Source organism: Hyaena hyaena, unplaced genomic scaffold, assembly GCF_003009895.1.
Source record: "Hyaena hyaena isolate Hyena2069 unplaced genomic scaffold, ASM300989v1 scaffold_841, whole genome shotgun sequence".
Taxonomy (NCBI): Eukaryota; Metazoa; Chordata; class Mammalia; order Carnivora; family Hyaenidae; genus Hyaena; species Hyaena hyaena.
Window position 1 is genome coordinate 415,841 of NW_024081474.1, and position 19,717 is coordinate 435,557.

General features: G+C 36.5%; 1 protein-coding gene across 4 annotated transcripts in view; it reads right to left on the reverse strand.

Moving 5' to 3' along the window:
* The window catches only part of NAA35 (N-alpha-acetyltransferase 35, NatC auxiliary subunit), a 92,033-nt gene that overhangs the window by 15,614 nt on the left and 56,702 nt on the right, over positions 1-19,717 (reverse strand). For all 4 annotated transcript variants that reach the window (XM_039219800.1, XM_039219799.1, XM_039219797.1 and 1 more), the window contains exons 12-14: positions 16,957-17,135; positions 12,814-12,873; positions 5,174-5,280 (exon numbers count right to left, since the gene is read on the reverse strand). In XM_039219800.1, the coding sequence (XP_039075731.1) occupies positions 5,174-5,280; positions 12,814-12,873; positions 16,957-17,135 (346 nt within the window). The remainder of the gene's footprint in view (positions 1-5,173; positions 5,281-12,813; positions 12,874-16,956; positions 17,136-19,717) is intronic.

Below are 19,717 nucleotides of genomic sequence, written 5' to 3' on the forward strand. Positions count from 1 at the left end.
ATTGTTGAACTAGATGTATTCTAATACTATGATTTGTGAAAATTAGCTGCTCCTTGATACTCAACCTCGGCTCTACTCTAGAGCTGGATGTTGCTGTCAGGAAGCTTGACATAGCTCATTGCCTCAGTTCACTCACATGTTTCACCATGTGCAAAAGGCCTTCCACAACTATGGCCTAAGAGAACTATCTATTCCTTTATCTTTCTACAAAGCACTTAGGACCTCACATTATTTGTTTGACTGTTTAGTCTCTCTCACTGGATGAAAAGTGCCTTCTTAGCAGGTGTGCCCTTTTTTTCCCTAGAACCCAGAAAGGAACCTGGCAAAAGCAAGTACTAATATATTACATTTATTACATAAGGGAATTGATAAAATTTATTGATTCAAATAAATATGTATTAAGTATTTATCAAATTTTATCAATTCTCCAAAAGGTGAATTTATAAAAACCAAAGAAAAATATTGTTTAAAATAGATGGTAGTGTATGTTGTTTATAAATCTGAATATTGGATATATTTAATTACAAATTTAAAAATAATTTTTAAGTGTCTCTGTTTGCAGATAACCATTTATAATATGTAGAAAACCTAAAGATTCCATCAAAAAACTGTTGGGAACTAATTTAGTAAAGCTGCAGGGTACAAAAATCAATATACAAAAAATCTGCTGTATTTGTATGTTCTAACAATAAACTATCAGAGAAATTAAGAAAGTAATCCCATTTATAATAGCACCAAAACCAATAAAATACGTAGGAATAAATTTAACCAAGGAGGGGAAAGATCTATACACTTTTAAAGAAAACTGTAAGACACTGATGAAAGAAACTGAGGAAGCAAATAAATAGAAAGATAATCTGTGCTTTTGGCCTGAAGAATACTGTTAGTCCTTAATGAAATTGAAATGGCATGTTTCACAGATACAGAGAAAACAACCCTCAAATTTATACGGAACCACAAAACAACCTGAGAGCAAACTTGAGAAAGAACAAAAAAGTTGGAGGCATCACACTCCCTGATTTCAAACTGTATTACCAAAGCTATAGTAATCAAAACAGAATAGTATTGGCATAAAAACAGACATACAGATCAATAAATCAGAATAGAGAGACTGGGGGCGGGGAAGCATGCATATATGGTCAATTAATTTTTGACAAAGAAGCCAAGAATATACAATGGGGGAAAAGACAGTCTCTTCAATAAATAATACTGGGAAAACTGGATAGCCACATGTAAAAGAATGACATCAGACCCTTACATCATACACAAAAATCAAATAAAAATGGGTTAAAGACCCACTTTTGAATGTAAGATCTGAAGTTTCAGGTGTAGAAGAAACCATAGAGGATAAGAATGTTTTGGTTTTGCACCACAAGCAAAGGCAAGAAAAAGTAAAAATAAGCAGCAGGATTATATCAAACTGAAAAGCTTCTGCTCAGCAAACAATCAACAAAATGAAAAAGCAACCTACAGAATGGGAGCAAGTATTTGCAAACCACACACCCAATAAAGGGTAAACCAGGGAAGAACCAAGAAAATCCTGAGAAAGAATGTAGTCAGAGGACATATCTTAACAGATATTAAAACTTAAGACAAAGCCACAATAATAATAAAAATTATTGAAAACAAAACAAAAAGAAAACATCATCATTGGAACTGGAAAAAAATTTCAATACATAAAGGATTTCCAAGTAAAATAAAGACAGTCTTCTCTTAATTAAGTGGGAAATGATGTTTTATATTGTGATACTCACCCAACTGACTATCTACCTAGAAGGAAATCAAGTTGAACTTCTATCTTCACACCACTTAATCTTACATGCATAAGAATAAAAATCTTTGGACAAAATCTTGAACAAAAAATCTCTGGAAGTGACTAATGGTACAGCCTATAGGCCAGAGAGATTTACCTCCAACAAGAAACCTAAAATATAGGATAAAATATAGTAGCAAAAACTACCATATAGAAGGCGAAAATTTTGATGCAAAAGAAAACTTAAAAAAAAAATCTGCAATGCGTATCACAGATGAAGGAGCTGAAAGATAATATGATTTAGTCAGGACTTGTACACTATGAGGAGCTATATATACTGTATGATAGATACTATTGTTTATATTCATAATGTGCAAATGCTTCATATAAATTTCCCAAAAAAGTAAACCACTTAATGAAAGTTAATGGGTAAAGGATATAAACAATTCATAGAAAAGTATTTCTAAATATTCAATAAATATGTATTAAATCCTCAAATTAAAATAACAACGAGATACTGTTTCCTGCTAAACACACTGGAAAAAATTAAAAGGAGTAATACCTACTGCTGGTCAGGACATAAGGAATGTGCACTCTCATATACTGCTAATAGAAATACAAATTGTTACAATCTTTTAGAATGCAATCTGGTAATATCTACTGTAAGTATACATGTCCCATTCTAGTAAACCCCAATCCACTGAAGACATTTACATGATATATTTGGCAGCCATTAAAATGAATTACTTGGATCTACGTCAGGTAATGTGAAATGTAAATTCATGATGTATCTTTGAGTGGGATAAAAAAGAATTTTAAAAACAAAAATTTTAAGAAAACAATCCACAAAAAATAATTAAAAGGTTATGATAAAAACAGCCTGTTTAATGTGATACCATTTATATAAAGTCAAATGTATAGCATATATCTGTGTTAGCACAGATCTAAGAGATCCAAGAGATCTACAGTGATGGTCATCAAAATGTTATCTGAGCTAAGACTTCGGGGGACCTTTTACTATTTTTCATATTTTATGCACTGTCTAAATTTCAAATACAACCATATATTATTTATATAATCAGCTTCTGGTGGTTTAAAAAATTTTTTTTAATGTTTATTTATTTTTGAGAGACAGAGAGACAGAGCGTGAGCTGGGGAGGGGCAGAGAGAGAGAGGGAGACACAGAATCCAAAGCAGACTCCAGGTTCCGAGCTGTCAGCACAGAGCTCGACATAGGGCTCAAACTCACGAACCGGGAGATCATGAACCTGAGCCAAGTTTGGCTGCTTAACTGACTGAGCCAGGCACCCCTGTTTTTTGTTTTTTGTTTTTTTAAAGCAACTTATTTTCCTTCTTATCCTTTCCTTCCTCTGCTGAATCAGTTGTCAAGTCCTATTACTCTTACCTCTGAAATGTTCCTCAGGTCTGTCTTTATATTCCCAGAGTTTAATTCTTCATCATTTCTTGCCTGTAGTACTGAATTAACCTAGCCCAACACTTTGCCTCCTTTATCACTACCAGTTTGTTTCCTATTAAAAAATACATATCATAACAAAGTATATACTATCCTATGCTCATTCCCTCCTAAAAACCTGAGCGCTTCCTTGCTGACCAAAAAGACCAAACTTTACCAAAGCATTCAAAACTCTCGAGTCCCAAACTATCTTAACCATGCAACTGTCATTTATCTATTCACTTATTCAGCAAAGATTCATCATGTGCTGTGTGCTAGACACTGTTTCTTGTACCTGTGATACATTAGTGAACAAAGAGCCAAAAGGACCTGCCCTGACCTTGTGGGGTTCATATTGTAATGGGAGCGGGGGGAAGAGGAAGAGAGGGAAATAAAAAATGAACACAACAAAGATTTATGCAGTACATATATACAGCACATAAACACAGTGCAGTGAAGGAGTAAATTATAGAGATGGTAAGAAGATCGTTGTTACAGGACAGAGAACTATATACAGCCCAGTACTGGGCTGGGGTGGGGCAGAGGCTGTACTCCTTAAATAGTCTGATCAAAGGAGTCCTGAGATGAACTTAAACAGACTTGAAGGCGGTGAGGGAGTCAGTCCTAGGGATTTCTCAGTAAAACGCCTTCCACTCCAGACTCTATGTAAAGGCTGTAGGGTGAGAGTGAGCCTGTATGTTCCCAGAATAGCAAGGAGGGCATTGTGGCTGATGGGCAGAGTGGGGTAAGAGAGGTCAGAAAGGCCTCAGGACAGGAGTCTAGACCAGAGCATATGGGACCTCCGAGGCTCAATCAGAAGGGCTTTGGCTTTTACTGTGAATGAAACGGAATATAAACAACATTGAGGATGTCTGGGAATTTACCTCCTCCCAGGGTCAGTCCTTAATGGATTCATTACGTGGGTAAATTCTCAGGTTCCTTTGTTTCATCCATAACAACTGAGGTGCTACCCACACTGTCTACAGAACTCCCCACCAGGACATAACCAGAGTTACTTTCCCTGAAGTGCACCTATGCATGTTTTTTTTCCTTTTCATGTTCTACTTGCCAACAACCCTGCTGGTTTTTCCTGGTAACGCTTTTTTCTTTTAAAGTTCATTTATTTATAGAAAGAGAGAGAGAGAGAGAGAGACAGAGTGACAAAGAGCGCACGCATCCCAAGCAGGCTCCACATTGCCCACTGAAGAGCCCGATGAGGGGCTCAATCTCATGAAGCATAAGATCATGACCTGAGCTGAAGTCAAGAGCTGGAGGCTTAACTGGCTGAGCCATCCAGGCACTGCTCCTGGGAACATTTTCTAAATTTACATGAATTGTCTCAGGATCTGGTTCTGGGAAACCCAAGTTAAGAAAGAAAAAGTTTTGTGAGATGTGGCATGATTTATTACAAAGATTGAATGCTGAACTACTAACCGTTCCCTACTTTGTTAAGAAATAACAAAACCTTTCTTCCCTCCTTTGGAAAAGCTTTATTCATTTTCCAAAATGCCAACACAAATGATGATTTCTCACTGCATGAAATCCTTTCCAGCCTCTTATTAAGGCAGCATGTTTCTATTAGAACATAATTTAAGGAACAATTGTCTGCATTTTCTATTTTTACCTAGACTGAGATCATTAAGAGACCTTATCTGATTTTTTATAATTACTCCCAAAGTGCTTACCTAACACGGTGCTTTGCACACAGTAAGAACCAATGCAACTTAACTGCATTTGATAATTCGTTGTAAGGTTTTCTGCTCATATTGAGCCTAATGTCAACTTCACAAAAACTTCAGTTTAAATCTAATATGTAGCAGAAATCAATTAATTTTACTATGACTGAGTTTTTTCTTTTCTACATGAAGATATGATTCCAACAGTTTTTATGCCTTGGCTATAAAAGGGCATAGAGTACTGGGGCTTTTAAGAAATACATGTGCTATGAAAAGTCTTATGGTACTTACTTTGGGGAGAGCACCGGAGGGCTGACAAAAGACCGAAGTGCATCTTTCACCATGTCTTGCATGAGATGGGTTCCAAAGACCTTTTTGTTATCCACCAGGAAAGTAGTCTTAAAACAAATGTTATGTATTAGTAATGCTGTCATTACTGTGACATGAACTCAACAGAAGAGATTAAAGCATAAAAACCTGGTGGGAATCAATCAATAAATCACTACCTCCACAATGGGTATTACATATTAATCTATATTTAAGATGTATTCTGATGAAGGAGAATAAAAAACATGTAAGAAAAAGTATCTCCCAAGTCAAGGGCAGTAACAGCAAACTACTCAAAATGAGCTGACCAGGGATACCTGGGTCACTCATGCTGCTTGGGTGGCTCAGTTGGTAAAGTGACCAATTCTTGGTTTCTACTGAGGTCATGACTTCACAGGTTCATAAGATTGTGCCCTGTGTGTGGCTCTGTGTGGGCAGTGTGGAGTCTGCTTGGAATTCTCTTTCTCCCTCTCTTGCACATACCCACAATCTCTCTCTCTTTCTCTCTCTCAAAAATAAACTCAAAAAAAGCCAAAAAAACAAAAAACCAAAACCCCAAAATGAACGGACTAGTCTGAATATGTCAAATAAGCTAATATATAAGAAAGGGCTTCATAAATTATAAAACAGCAAATGGCTATAAATATTTGGTTGACAATCTTTTGTCTTTAATGAACATTTTGGAATACACACTTTTTGAAACTGGAAAAATTATTTAATGATTAAATTTAAAATAAATTATTTAATAATAATTTGCATTTCATTTTCTCCCCTTAATGACCTCAGTATATTTTAATATTTCCTGTACTATCCTTTGCTTGATTTCCTAACCCATTTGGATTATTTCCAGTTTTGAATGATGAACCAAACAGCTATAATCACATACAGTTTTCCAAGCAGAAAACTGGGTTTCACTTTTCCTAGGTAAACATTAAACAGGAGTGGGATTTGTACGTTTAATTTAATAAGAATCTGCCAAATTGTTTTACAAAGTGGCTGTAGCACTTCGTGGAGTTATCAGTAAATGCATCCTCACCAGCACTTGGTTATTGAGATTTTCTTTCTTCTTTTTAAAAGATATTAGAAAAGGCAGACAGTGGTATTTCATTGTGGTTTTAATTTGCATATCCCTAATACCAATTATGTTTAATGTCTTTAAAAAACTGGGTTGTCTGTTTTCTTACTGTTATGTTTATAAAGCTATTTGTATGATACAAGTCCTGTGCTACACATGATTTGCAAATATTTTCTCCCATTGTGTAGTGTCTCTTTCCATTTTAATAGTATCTTCCATTATACGTTGATCAACGATTTTTTAAGAATGGTGTTTTTGATCATCAAAGCCATCTATGAGAAGCCTTCAGCTAACATAATCCTCAACGGGGAAAAACTGAGAGCTTTCCCCCTGAGATCAGGAACACGACAGGGATGCCCACTCTCACCACTGTTGTTTAACATAGTGCTGGAAGTCCTAGCATCAGCCATCAGACAACAAAAGGAAATCAAAGGCATCAGAATTGGCAAAGAGGAAGTCAAACTTTCACTCTTCGCAGATGACATGATACTCTACATAGAAAACCCGACAGACTCCACCAGAAGCCTACTAGAACTGATCCAAGAATTCAGCCAAGTTGCAGGGTACAAAATCAACGTACAGAAATCGGTTGCATTTTTATACACCAATAATGAAGCAACAGAAAGAGAAATCAAGAAACTGATCCCATTCACAATTGCACAAAAAACCATAAAATACCTCGGAATAAACCTAACCAAGGATACAAGAGATCTGTATGATGAAAACTATAGAAAACTTATGAAGGAAATTGAAGAAGACACAAAGAAATGGAAAAACATTCCATGCTCATGGATAGGAAGAATAAATATAGTTAAGATGTCATTACTACCTAAAGCACTCTACACATTCAATGCAATTCCAATCAAAATTGCACCAGCATACTTCTCAAAACTAGAACAAACTATCCAAAAATTTGTATGGAACCACAAAAGACCCCGAATAGCCAAAGTAATACTGAAAAATAAAACCAAAACGGGAGGTATCACCATCCCAGACTTCAGCCTCTACTACAAAGCTGTCATCCTCAAGACAGTATGGTATTGGCACAAAAACAGACACATAGACCAATGGAACAGAATTGAGAACTCAGAAGTGGACCCAAAAGTATACAGCCAACTGATCTTTGACAAAGCAGGAAAGAATATCCAATGGAAAAAAGACAGCCTTTTTAACAGATGGTGTTGGGAGAACTGGACAGCAACATGCAGAAGAATGAAACTAGATCATTTTCTCACACCATGCACAAAAATCAACTCAAAATGGATAAAGGACCTGAACGTGAGACAGGAAACTATCAACACCCTAGAGGAGAAAGCAGGAAACAACCTCCTTGACCTCCACCGCAGCAACTTCTTACTTGACACATCCCCAAAAGCAAGGGAATCAAGAGCAAAAATAAACTGTTGGGACCTCATCAAGATTAAAAGCTTCTGCACAGCCAAGGAAACAACCCAGAAAATTAATAGGCAACCAACGGAATGGGAAAAGATAGTTGCAAATGACATATCAGATAAAGGGTTAATATCCAGAATCTATAAGGAACTCACCAAACTACACGCCCGAAAAACAAACAACCCAGTGAAGAAATGGGCAGAAGACATGAACAGACACTTCTCCAAAGAGGACATCCAGATGGCCAACAGACACATGAAACGATGCTCAGCATCCCTCCTCATCAGGGAAATACAAATCAAAACCACACTGAGATACCACCTCACGCCAGTCAGAGTGGCTAAAATGAGCAAATCAGAGAACTCTAGATGCTGGCGAGGATGTGGAGAAACGGGCACCCTCCTACACTGTTGGTGGGAATGTAAACTGGTACAGCCCCTCTGGAAAACAGTGTGGAGGTTCCTCAGGAAACTAACAATAGAACTCCCCTATGACCCAGCAATAGCACTGCTAGGAATTTACCCAAGGGATACAGAAATGCTGAGGCATAGGAGCACATGTACCCCAATGTTCATAGCAGCACTCTCCACAATAGCTAAAACATGGAAAGAGCCTAAGTGTCCATCAACAGATGAATGGATCAAGAAGATGTGGTTTATCTATACCATGGAATACTACATGGCAATGAGAAACAATGAAATCTGGCCATGTGTAGCTACATGGATGGACCTTGAGGGTGTTATGCTGAGCGAAATAAGTCAGGCAGAGAAGGACAAATATCATATGTGTGCACGTATAGGAGGACTAGGAGGAACTTAACAGAGGACCAATCGGGAGAAGAAGGGGGGAAATGGTGGGGGAAAGGGAGAGAGGCAAACCATGAGAGACTCTTGAATGCTGACAAAAACTGAGGACTGATGGATGTGGGGGGGAGGGGGGGATGGGCATGGAGGAGGGCACTTGTGGGGATGAGCACTGGGTGTTATGTGGAAACTAATTTGACAATAAACTATTTGTAAAAAAATAAATAAATAAAATAAAATAAAATTTGTATCCATTCTAAAAATGTAGTAACATAAAAAAAAAAAAAAAAAGAATGGTGTTTTTGATATCATACCTAAGAATTCTCTGCCTCCTAAAATGAAATATTTCTCCTGTCTTTTCTTATAAAAGTTTTACAGTCTTATGTTTTGGATTTATGATGCATTCTAAGTTAATTTTTTTGCATATGTCTGTCCAATTGTTCTTGCAACACTGTTGAAAAGACTACCATTTCTCCACTCATTTGCCTTCGTATTTTGTCAAAATTAACTAACCATATTACTAACTGATCAACTGACTGTGTTAATTAATAAAGGACTATAAAGTACAGTACTAATAAGAAGAGGACTTTTTCTAGATTCTTCTCTTGGTTCACTGACCCATTTTGCCAATCCCACACCTGTCCTGCAGTCAGATAGTGTGAGTTCCCCAACTGTGGTCTTTTTTTACAGTTGTTTTGGTTCCTTCGCCTTTCCATATAAATTTTAGAATCAATTTGTTGACATTTATAAAAAATCCTGCTATGATTTTGACTGAGATTGCTTTGAAGCTATAGATCAATTTGGGAAGAATTTATTAATTCTTCCAATCCACAAACAGGGTATACCTTTCTTTTTATTTAGGTCTTTGATTTCTTTCACCAGTACTTATAGTTTTTCAGCACTGTCTACAAACAGGTATTAGATTTATACCTAAGTATTTTGGGTTTGTTTTTTTTTTGAGATTATTGTAAATACTACTGTTTTTAAATTTTTGACTTCCCACTGTTCACTGTAAGTATATAGAAATACACTTGCTTTCTGTACGTTGACCTCATATCCTGTGCTCTTGTTAAACTCACCCATCTGGTCTAGGAACTTCTCTGAAGATTCTTTGGTGCTCTACATAGAAAATAATGTTGTTTGTAAAAAGATGATTATTTCTTCCTTTTTCAGCTGTATGCCTTTTCTTTTTCCTGCCTTTTTTCACTGGCTAAAATTTCCTATACAGATCTCCATCAACTTAAGATGATGGGGTTATGTTCCCAAAACCCATAGTAAATTGAAAATACTCTAAGTTGTAATGCATTTAATATATCTAACATACTAAACATCATAGCTGAGCCTAGACCACTTCAAATGTGTTTGGTAAACTTACATTAGCCTACTGTGAGGCAAAATCTTCTAACACAAACCCTATTTGATAATAAAGTGTTGAATATCTCCTGTAATTTACTGATTGCAATACTGAAAGTGAAAAACAGAATTAAATGGGCTGTTTATACTTGTGACTGTGTGGCTGAGTGGGAGCTGCAGCTCACTGGTCACACCCAGCATCATGAGAGAGTGCTAAACGCACACTGCTAGCCCAGAAAAAGGCCAAAATTCAAAATCTGGTTTCTACTGAATGCATATCACTTTCACACCATTATAAAGTCGATAATGAACTATCTTAAGTTGTGGACCATCTGTAGTATGTTGAATAAAAGAGGAGTGAGAAAGCTGACATCCTCACTTTACTCCCAATCTTTGGAGGAAATGATATAATCTTTCATCATTAAGTATGAGGTTAGCTGCCAAGTTTTTTGTTCATACCCTGTATCAAGTTAAGGAAGTTCTCTCCTATTCCTAGTTTTGATGAGAGTTATTTATTTATTTATTTTTATTTATTTATTTATTATCTTTTAAAAAAAAATTTTTTTTAATGTTTTATTTATTTCTGAGAGAGAGAGAGAGAGAGAGACAGCGTGAGTAGGGGAGGGTCAGAGAGAGAGGGAGTCACAGACTGAAAACAGGCTCCAGGCTCTGAGCTGGCAGTCAGCACAGAGCCCGACACAGGGCTTGAACCCACAAACTGTGAGATCGTGGCCTGAGCCAAAGTCAGACGCCCAACCAACTGAGCCACCCAGGGGCCCCTTGATGAGAGTTTTTATTGTGAATGGAGGTTGACTTTTGTCAAATGCTTTTCCTGAATGTAGGGATACTTAAAAAAAATTTTTTTTAACGTTATTTATTTTTGAGAGACAGACAGACACAGAATCCGAAGAATGCTCCCAGCTCTGAGGTGTCAGCACAGACCTGGATGTGGGGCTCAAACTCATGGGCTGTGAGATCATGACCTGGGCTGAAGGTGGAGGCTTAACCGACTGAGCCACTCAGGCATCCCATAAGATTTTAGACTGTATGGCGGATTACACTGACTTATTTTTAATGTTTATTTAAAAAATAAATTTAAACTTTAAATTAAAAAATTTTTAAAAAAAATGTTTATTGAAAGAGAGAGTGAGTGCAAGCAGGGGAGGGGAGAGAGAGAGGGAGAGAGAGAATCCCAACCAGGCTCTATACTCCTTGTAGAGTCCAAAGTAGGGATCAATCTCACGACCAAGAAATCAGGACCAGAGCTAAAATCAAGAGCTGGATGTTTAACTGAGCCACCAAGATGACCCTACACAGACTGATTTTCAAAGGTTGAACCAGGCTTGCATTTTTGGGAGAAAGCTCATTTGGTCATGATGTATTTTTATTCTTTTTCATATATTGCTGAATTTGAGATGATAATCCTTAAGGTTGTTTTATCCATGCTCTTAAGGATACTGGCCTATAATTTTCCGTGCTTTTAATGTCTTTTTTGGTTTTGCTATTGAGTTAATGCTGGCTTTATTATGTATATTGCCTTTTCTTTTTTTGGAACAGACTGTACAGAACTGACCTGGAATTTTCTTTGTTGGAAGGTTTTACACTAAGAATTCAAGTTCTTTAACAGATGTAGGATAGTTCAAGTTCTTTCTTCATGAGTTTTGATAGTGTCCTTCAAGAAATTGGTCCATTGCATCTATGGTTTTGAATTTATGGACATAGAATTGTTTATAATAAAAATTCCCATGTCCTTTTACAGACCTTTCTAGAGTCTGTAGTGGTCCCTTCTGTTTCATTTGTGAGATTATTCATCTGTCCTGTACATTTTTTTTCTTGTTCTGCCTGGTTAGAGGTTTTTCAATTTTACTGATATTTTCAAAAGAATTAGGATTTTAGTTACACTGATTTTCTTTACTGTTTATCCGTTTCCTATTTTACTGATTTCTGTTTTTGTCTATGGTATTTCCTTTTTTCTGCCTCCTTTGAGTTTCATTTGCTCTTTTATTTTTAAAGTAGAAGCTTAAGTTTTCACAACTTTCCTTTTAAAAAATTTTAATTGAAGTATAGTTGACCTACAGTATTACATTAGTTTCAGGTGTACAACATAGTGACTTGACAGTTCTATACACTAGGAAATGCTCACCGTGGCAAGCGCAGTTATCTTCTGTCACCAAAGTTATTACAATATTATTGACTATATTCCACATCCTGTACTTTTCACCCCTGTGCCTTATTTATTTTATAACAAAGTTTGCACCTTTTAATCCCCTTCAAACCTATTTCACTCATTCCCCCACCTCCAATCCCTCTGGCAACTACTTTCTTCTTTTTCTCACATAAACATTTAATCCTATAAATTTCCCTCTAAGCACTGCTTCAGTTATATCCCACAGATTCTGTGTATTATATTTTCCTTTTTATTCAGTTCAAAATATTTTTCAATTATCCTCAAGACTTCCTCTTTGGTTCATGGGTTGTTCAGAAGTGTGTTAATTTCCAAATATTTGAAGGGGCATTTGGGTGGCTCAGTTGGTTAAGCGACGGACTTCAGCTCAGGTCATGATCTCATGGTTTGTGGGTTTGAGTTCCGCGTTGGGCTCTGTGCTGTCAGCTCAGAGTCTGGAGCTTCGGATTCTGTCTCCCTTTCTCCCACTTGCACTCTGTTTCTGTCTCTCTCTCAAAAATAAACATTAAAAAAAATTCCAAATATCTTTTTGTTATGGATTATTAGTTTAATTCCAAAATAGTCAGAGACCATACTTTGTGTGATTTCAATTGTTTTTAAATTATTAAGGTTTGTTTTATAGTCCAGGATATAATCTTGGTGAATGTCTAATATTTCAATACTTCTATCACAAAAATATAACACTGTTAAATATCCTTTCAAAGCACCTACTTTTGTTCCAGCAATCAATAAAACAATATCAACACACAAATAATTTGATGTTTAAAGAAGTATTTCAATACTAAGTAGAACTTACTTGTAACAGAGATCTTGAAAGAACACAAGGTGATTGTTCACTAAATTCACAGAAAAAATCCTGACAAAGAAAAAGTCATGTTATTCATAGATTAACAGAAGCCAGAAATGTTTTGTATAGCATGTAATTTTTACCAGACTGTCTGCAAGTTATATACTACTAGAATTAAAATATGACAAAGAGCTAAGCATCATTTCTATAGGAATCATCTAATTGTATCAATGAGACAATGGGTGATTTTGGAGCCTAATTTATTTTTAACTGGACAACAGTCAAATTGTGCATACAAATATTATGTATGCAAACCTTGAAAATAAAAATATCAATAATAATTTCCTAACTAATGGTAGAAGCTTACTTCCTATTTCACCGAAATAAATACCAAGTAACCAGGCCAACGGGATTCATAAAACTGTTCCTGAACTTTTGACATCCAAAAAATATGCTTAGAAAACTACATATGGGTTTATACATAGATAAAAGAAAAAAAGGTTAAGAAAATACACTAAAATGTTAACTTCCGTAGATTATATAGGATAGTAATTACTTATCATTTTCGTATTTTTGTTTTCCAGACTCATGATCCTCAATTTAAAGGCGTGCTCTGCCAAATCTTACCAAGTTTCTCTAGTCAAGTCACTTTTTTAACAATACACTTTTATACCTTGCTCACACTTTTCAAAGTGAATGTTCTCCCCCACAGATGTCCTCCCATTTAACATTACAAAGAAAATGAAGTTATCTATCCACTAGGAAATCCTCTGCCTCAGTCTCTAAACGTTATCACTGAACCCACATTTGTACCCAGATCCTTTCCTTGCCCACTTTAACACCGGAGGCCCTCCAACTTGTACTACACACTGCATTCCTTCCGGTCTTATCAGCAACATTACACACTGTCAATAATCCATCCTTGTTTGTCTCTGATATTTAAGTTCTCCCTCTCTGCCACATCCTCCCCATTTACATTTTAGTCCATTTTCTCCCATTTTTAAAAAGAAAAATACTGTCACTTGCTCCCACATTTCCCTCCCAATCACTGCCTTATCAGCCAAACTTTCTAATGGACCCAGCTGCATCATCTCTACTTACTCACAGGCCCTCCTCATCAACACATAGTAGCCTGGCTCTTCCCTCTAGTCACCACTGTTGTCTCACACCAAATCCAATCAACATCTGTTTTGGACCTTATTCACCTCTTTCATCTGATCTCTCAGCAGTATTTGACAGGACTTCCTTCTGGAAGAACCTTTTAACTGACTTCCATGAGTTTCTTCCTCTGTGGTCACTTCTCGGTTTACTCTGGAGGTTCAAAGTTTAGTTCCAGACTATTTTCTTTTCTCAAGCTATATACTTCTTCCCCTCACAATCTTCTCCATATTCATGCTTCCTTTGATTACTACCTGTAATAGGTCCAAAATTATATATCTAACACAGACTTCTAAATTCTATCCATATAGTCAATACCCCTGTTCAGTATCTCTATATAAATATTTCAAAGGCATCTCAAAATCAGCCTTACTAAGAACCTTATCTAAATAAGGGTCTGAGAGTTTCCCCATTTTGGTGTGCAGCACCAGCATGCATCAAGATTTCCAAGCCAGAAACCCTGAGACCTTCCTGAGAGTTCTCTCATGTCCCATATTTCATTCACCACCAATGTCATCAGTTTTAGTTCATACAAAGCTCTGACAACCTCACATCATTTCCTTGCCATCCTTCTATTCAAGTTACTATTCTCTCTCCCTTGAACTGCAGTAACGGTTTCTTAATTTATTATCTCCCTGTTTACTCTGTTCCCTTCTAATCTTTTCTATATAATCAGCCACATTGGGCACAAACTGTTAATCCATTTATGTAACTGCTCCACCCATATTCACCCATGTGAAAATGCAAAACATGCAGAGCATAAACTACAGTCATAACTGACATTTTGGTATTTGTTATTCCAATATTTTAGAACAACTTCGCTATGTCTGACCATCACTTCTGTGTGACAATATATAAAATGGATAATATATTTTGACCATGACTTGACATTCACAAAGATTTCCTTATGTCGATATTTTTCTATAACATGCTTTTTAATATCACTGAGGCATGTATCCTACATATACTATAGGATGGGTAGTGATGTATCCTACATATACTATAGGATGGGTAGTGGTGTCACCAGTGTTAGTTCATCTTTGCACATATCTTAGATGATTCTTATGCTAAATCTCTAGAATGGGAGTTGCTGGATTAGGATATACACATTTTTAAGACTTTTCAGAGCAACAGACACAGGAGTATAGGAGAGCTACTATTTCCCTCCATCAACATTAAATGTTATCATACTTTTCAATCTAGTTATCATAAAGTGCATTTCTTCAATTACTAGTAAGGGTATACCTTTTCCATATTTACTTCTTTCAGTGTGTATGCTCATGTCCTTTGCCAGTTTTCCACTGAGATGATTTATCGTATATGTCAGTACTCCTTATCTAAACAGTGACAGGTTTCTTAGGCAGAACCACCAGAATACTTAGTCCCTTTTCCTAACTTTAATCTTTTCCTCTATTGGCCTCAGATACTCCCTCCCACACCCATCCCCACACCACCTATTCCTGTCCCAGGTGCTCCTGGGGGCCAGATTCTTTTCCTTCTCCGCCCTCTTCCGGAAGCCCAGGCCTGGCTCCCCAGCTATGGTGTGTCATTCAGCATTCAACTCCCTCACCAGGCAGCCCAGAACCTTCTTCCAGAATATCAAATTCCAGCTGTTGCACTGTTCTTATTCCAACTCACATTGATCACTTTCTTTTCTAAAATCTTACAATTAATCTGAATACAAATATATTTACATAATTAAGAAGCAAAAAAAGGAAATGTAGCAGAAGAATAAGAAAGTCTTAAACTCCTGATATGCCACGAACCAATCATCTAATTTGGTTACAAGCCCTCTAAACCTTAATTTTGTTTAGCTATACAATGAACTGGGTTATATCTATGATCTTTTCTACCTTTAAGATTCCATGATTCTTATGACACAGTAAGGACAAAACTACTAAAAAACAAACAAACAAAAAAGCAAACAGAAAGGAGGTAACAAAACAAACAGTGAAAGTTTCACTAAGGAATGAAGATTTATACTGGGCATTAATGACAAAGAATTAGAAGGGAAAATAAAGTTATTACAAGAAAGAGCATAAACAAAAGCAAAATCTTTGTTGACTATGAAATATATTCCAGAGGTTGCTGCTCAATTCTAGGAATGTAAATGAGATAATAATCATCTCCAGGAATGCATCCTAGAACCAACAAGGAAGACCTCACAGAGAAAATGACAGGGGCTAGGAATTATGTACCTTTATGCAGAGTTGTACAAAACAGATTAGTGTACTTATGTCTAAATAACAGTAGTATTATTTTGCATATTTTCTACCTTCCTAATCTTATATAAACATTGTTTTTCTATATTGTAACCCATAAAGGACATTAATCCAAAATATGTAAAAATGTATATACTCTTCAACCCAGCAGCTTCATGGTTTAGGAATATATTTTAAGAAGGAAGGAACCAGATGCTACAAAGGTTTACCTATGAAAATGCTCGTCCTGGTATTGTTTATAACAGTAAAACACTGAAAAAGACCTCAATGTAATATGAATGGACTGGAAAAAATTGTGATCTATGCTTACAATGGAATACCGTGTAGCCAATTAATATAGAAATATGTTTACTTATTGACACGAAAAGATGCTTAAGACACAGAGATTAGTGATAAAAGAAAGTAGGTTAACAAACACCACAATCTAATTTTTATATGAAAACATACATGTATACATGCATGTACAGGTGTATGTATATACACACACACATACATTTACATATAAAAAGTTTTGAAGACAGAATCCAGAGTTTAAATTCCCATTCTTAAAACTTCAGCGAATTACCTAAATTTTAGTTTTTTAATCTTTAAGATGGAGAGCATATCATCCTTGTGAAGATTAAATAGAAAAATACACACACAATATACAACAACACTTAATCCTCCAGCTGTTAAAGTAAGCAATGTCATTTATCCATGGTACAGTCTAAAAAGTGATAAACTATTCTGTTGTTCAATCAAAATCATAATCCAAAAGAGAGACTGTACTTACCAGAATACAATGTAAATTTGTTAAATTGACCACCTCACAAACAGTTTTTATTCTATCTATTAATCTTGCAAAATAGTTGACCATTTCTTCCCTTTTAATTATTTTTGCATATCGAGGGAAAGTAGGTGGAAGTAGCCTCTGGTTAACAAGGGGTTCAAAACCCATCATAATCGGATGATCTAAAAAGAAAAAAAAAGATTTTCAATGTTTTGTTGAATCGTAAGCCTCAAATACTAATAAATATAAAAAGAGGCCAATTTCAAAAGCATCTCCAAATTCTTGTCACAATATTTCCTAAATAAATTCTATAATTTACAAATATCTACACAAGTGCATTTTTTAAAAAACTTTTTTTAATGTTTTTTATTTATTTCTGAGAGAGGGAGAGAAACAGCATGAGCAGGGGAGGGTCAGAGAGAGAGGGAGACACAGAATCTGAAGCAGGCTCCAGGCACTGAGCTAGCTGTCAGCAAAGAGCCTGATGCGGGGCTCGAACCCATGAACCGTGAGATCATGACCTGAGCCAAAGTCGGACACTTAACCAACTGAGCCACCCAGGCGCCTCATACATGTGCATTTTTAAAAATGAGATAAGCAGATTTAATAACCTGAAAATTATACTTCCCATCTATAAGTAATTGGTAGTAGCAACAGAAAGGGGTTGCTACCTCAAAATTAACTACAAACCAAGAATAAAATAGGGTGAAAATATTCCCTAAAAAAAAAAAAAAAAAAAAAAAAAGGAAATGTTGTATTAACCATGAGGCTGTGAAAAGAGGTAAAATGGGAACACATTTTGGCTATCTTCCCTTCAATTACCAACAGTAGAACCAACTCAAACTTAGCTACATAATAATGCAAAACAGAACAGTCCCTTCCCACCCCATGAGTCTGGAATGCATTTGGCATTTGGTACTGACTTACAGAAATTCACAGTGCTTTAAAGAAAATAACCCATTACAAAAGACCTAAGGATGATTTCTTCTTTTCCATTCTCTGCCCACTGGTGACCCCACTTTTCACACTAGCGCAAGGCTCCAAACTAAGTCTCTCTCAACTTGAAACTGAAAATGAGGAAGTATATGAAGAATTAAGAATTTGGGATTCAACGTTCCCTTGCTGTACTACAAATAGGCTATACATAAAACAGCTTCAGATGTTAATGAAAGACAAAATTAAGCTAAGCAAGCATCATTATTAAAAATTAAAAGCAAGACTGATACTTAACCAAATTATAGTAACGCTGTGACATACATAATTATTCCTGAGTATCAAGCAAATAAAGATGTTCCTCAGGGTTTCTGGCCTTCTTCCTCTCCTCCATACTTAAATCCTCTCTGGTTGAAGGTATTTATTTTATATAAATCTCAATTTAACTATGTTTTCCAGGCTAAAATTGTTAGGCCACAATTTGTCTTCTGAGCTCCAAACTGAGTTTCTAACTGTGTAATGGGCATTTCCATCTGGGTACCCCACCTCATGTTAAAAGGAACAAGTCCAAAAAAATGCCATGATCTTCCCTCAAACACTGCTCCTTATATTCCTTACATTCCATTTCTCAGTAAAATGACCCACTGCCCTTACAACTGCTTAGGCCTCCTTGTCTGCTTTATTTAATCAATGCATAAATCTTAAAATATTCTACATCCTAACATGCCCCTCCCCCCTCTTCACTCTTTTTTTTTTAAGTTTATTTATTTTGACAGAGACAGAGACAGTGTGTGTGGGCGGGGGGGGGAGGGGGGGGCAGAGAAAGAGAGACAGAATCCCAAGCAGGATCCACACTGTCAGTGTGTGAGAAGTGAGGGAGATGATTCATATTCAGAAATACCAAATACAAGTTGTGCTGTCTAGTTAACAGTAGGTTTACAACCTACTGGAAATATGTACTAACTCCCCCCACCCCAACCTAACAATGGAGTCCCAAACCCTTAGACACTTCACTTCTGGTTCTTCCCCTCTCCATTTTGTGGGTTTACTTCCACTCATGAGCATGAGCCAATGAACAAAGGGAGAAGGGACTGAAAGTCTCTGCATCACCTCAGGGAATGAATTTGTTCTAATCAGACTCCTTTTTGCCTTACATGGGCAAAGGCCATGGCTGGGTAAGGCTGTAACCTCTGTAGTGCTTGGCCAATGAGGAACCTGGGGAGGGACTTATATGCTAAGATATAAATTGTCTGCTGTGACTGCCCCTTGTGTGCCTGTCCATCAGACACCTGCTCTTGCAGGAACCTTGATTAAAGCCTCCCTTCACTGTGCTCCCAGTTTCTGTGCCTCTCCTTTATTGGGTCAGTGGGCTTATTTCTCAAAAGCGCAGAGCCCAACACGGGACTTGAACTCACAAAACCATGAGATCATGACGTAAGCTGAAGCCAGGAGTCGTCAAGACACTTAACTGACTGAACCAACCTGACACTACTCCCCCCTCTTCACTCATTACTACTGTAAAAGCCTAACTCATTCCCTGCACTGAATGTTCCCTCATTAATTAATCCTATACACTGCCACCTCAACTGTTTTATCTAAATTACAACCTGATTTCACTCCCTTAACCCCCAAATTCTGTTGACTCCCTATTATAAACAGTACAAAGTGTCTGGTAGGGCATTGGAAAGTACTTTACAATTTCCTGAGGCTCCTGTAGGGGAAAAAAAAAAATCTGTAGTCCAATGGAAGACTAAGCATTGTCAGATTGGTTCAAGGCAGATATTTTACAAATCTATAAATGGTAGGTAACTGATAGAAGACATGCAAATTC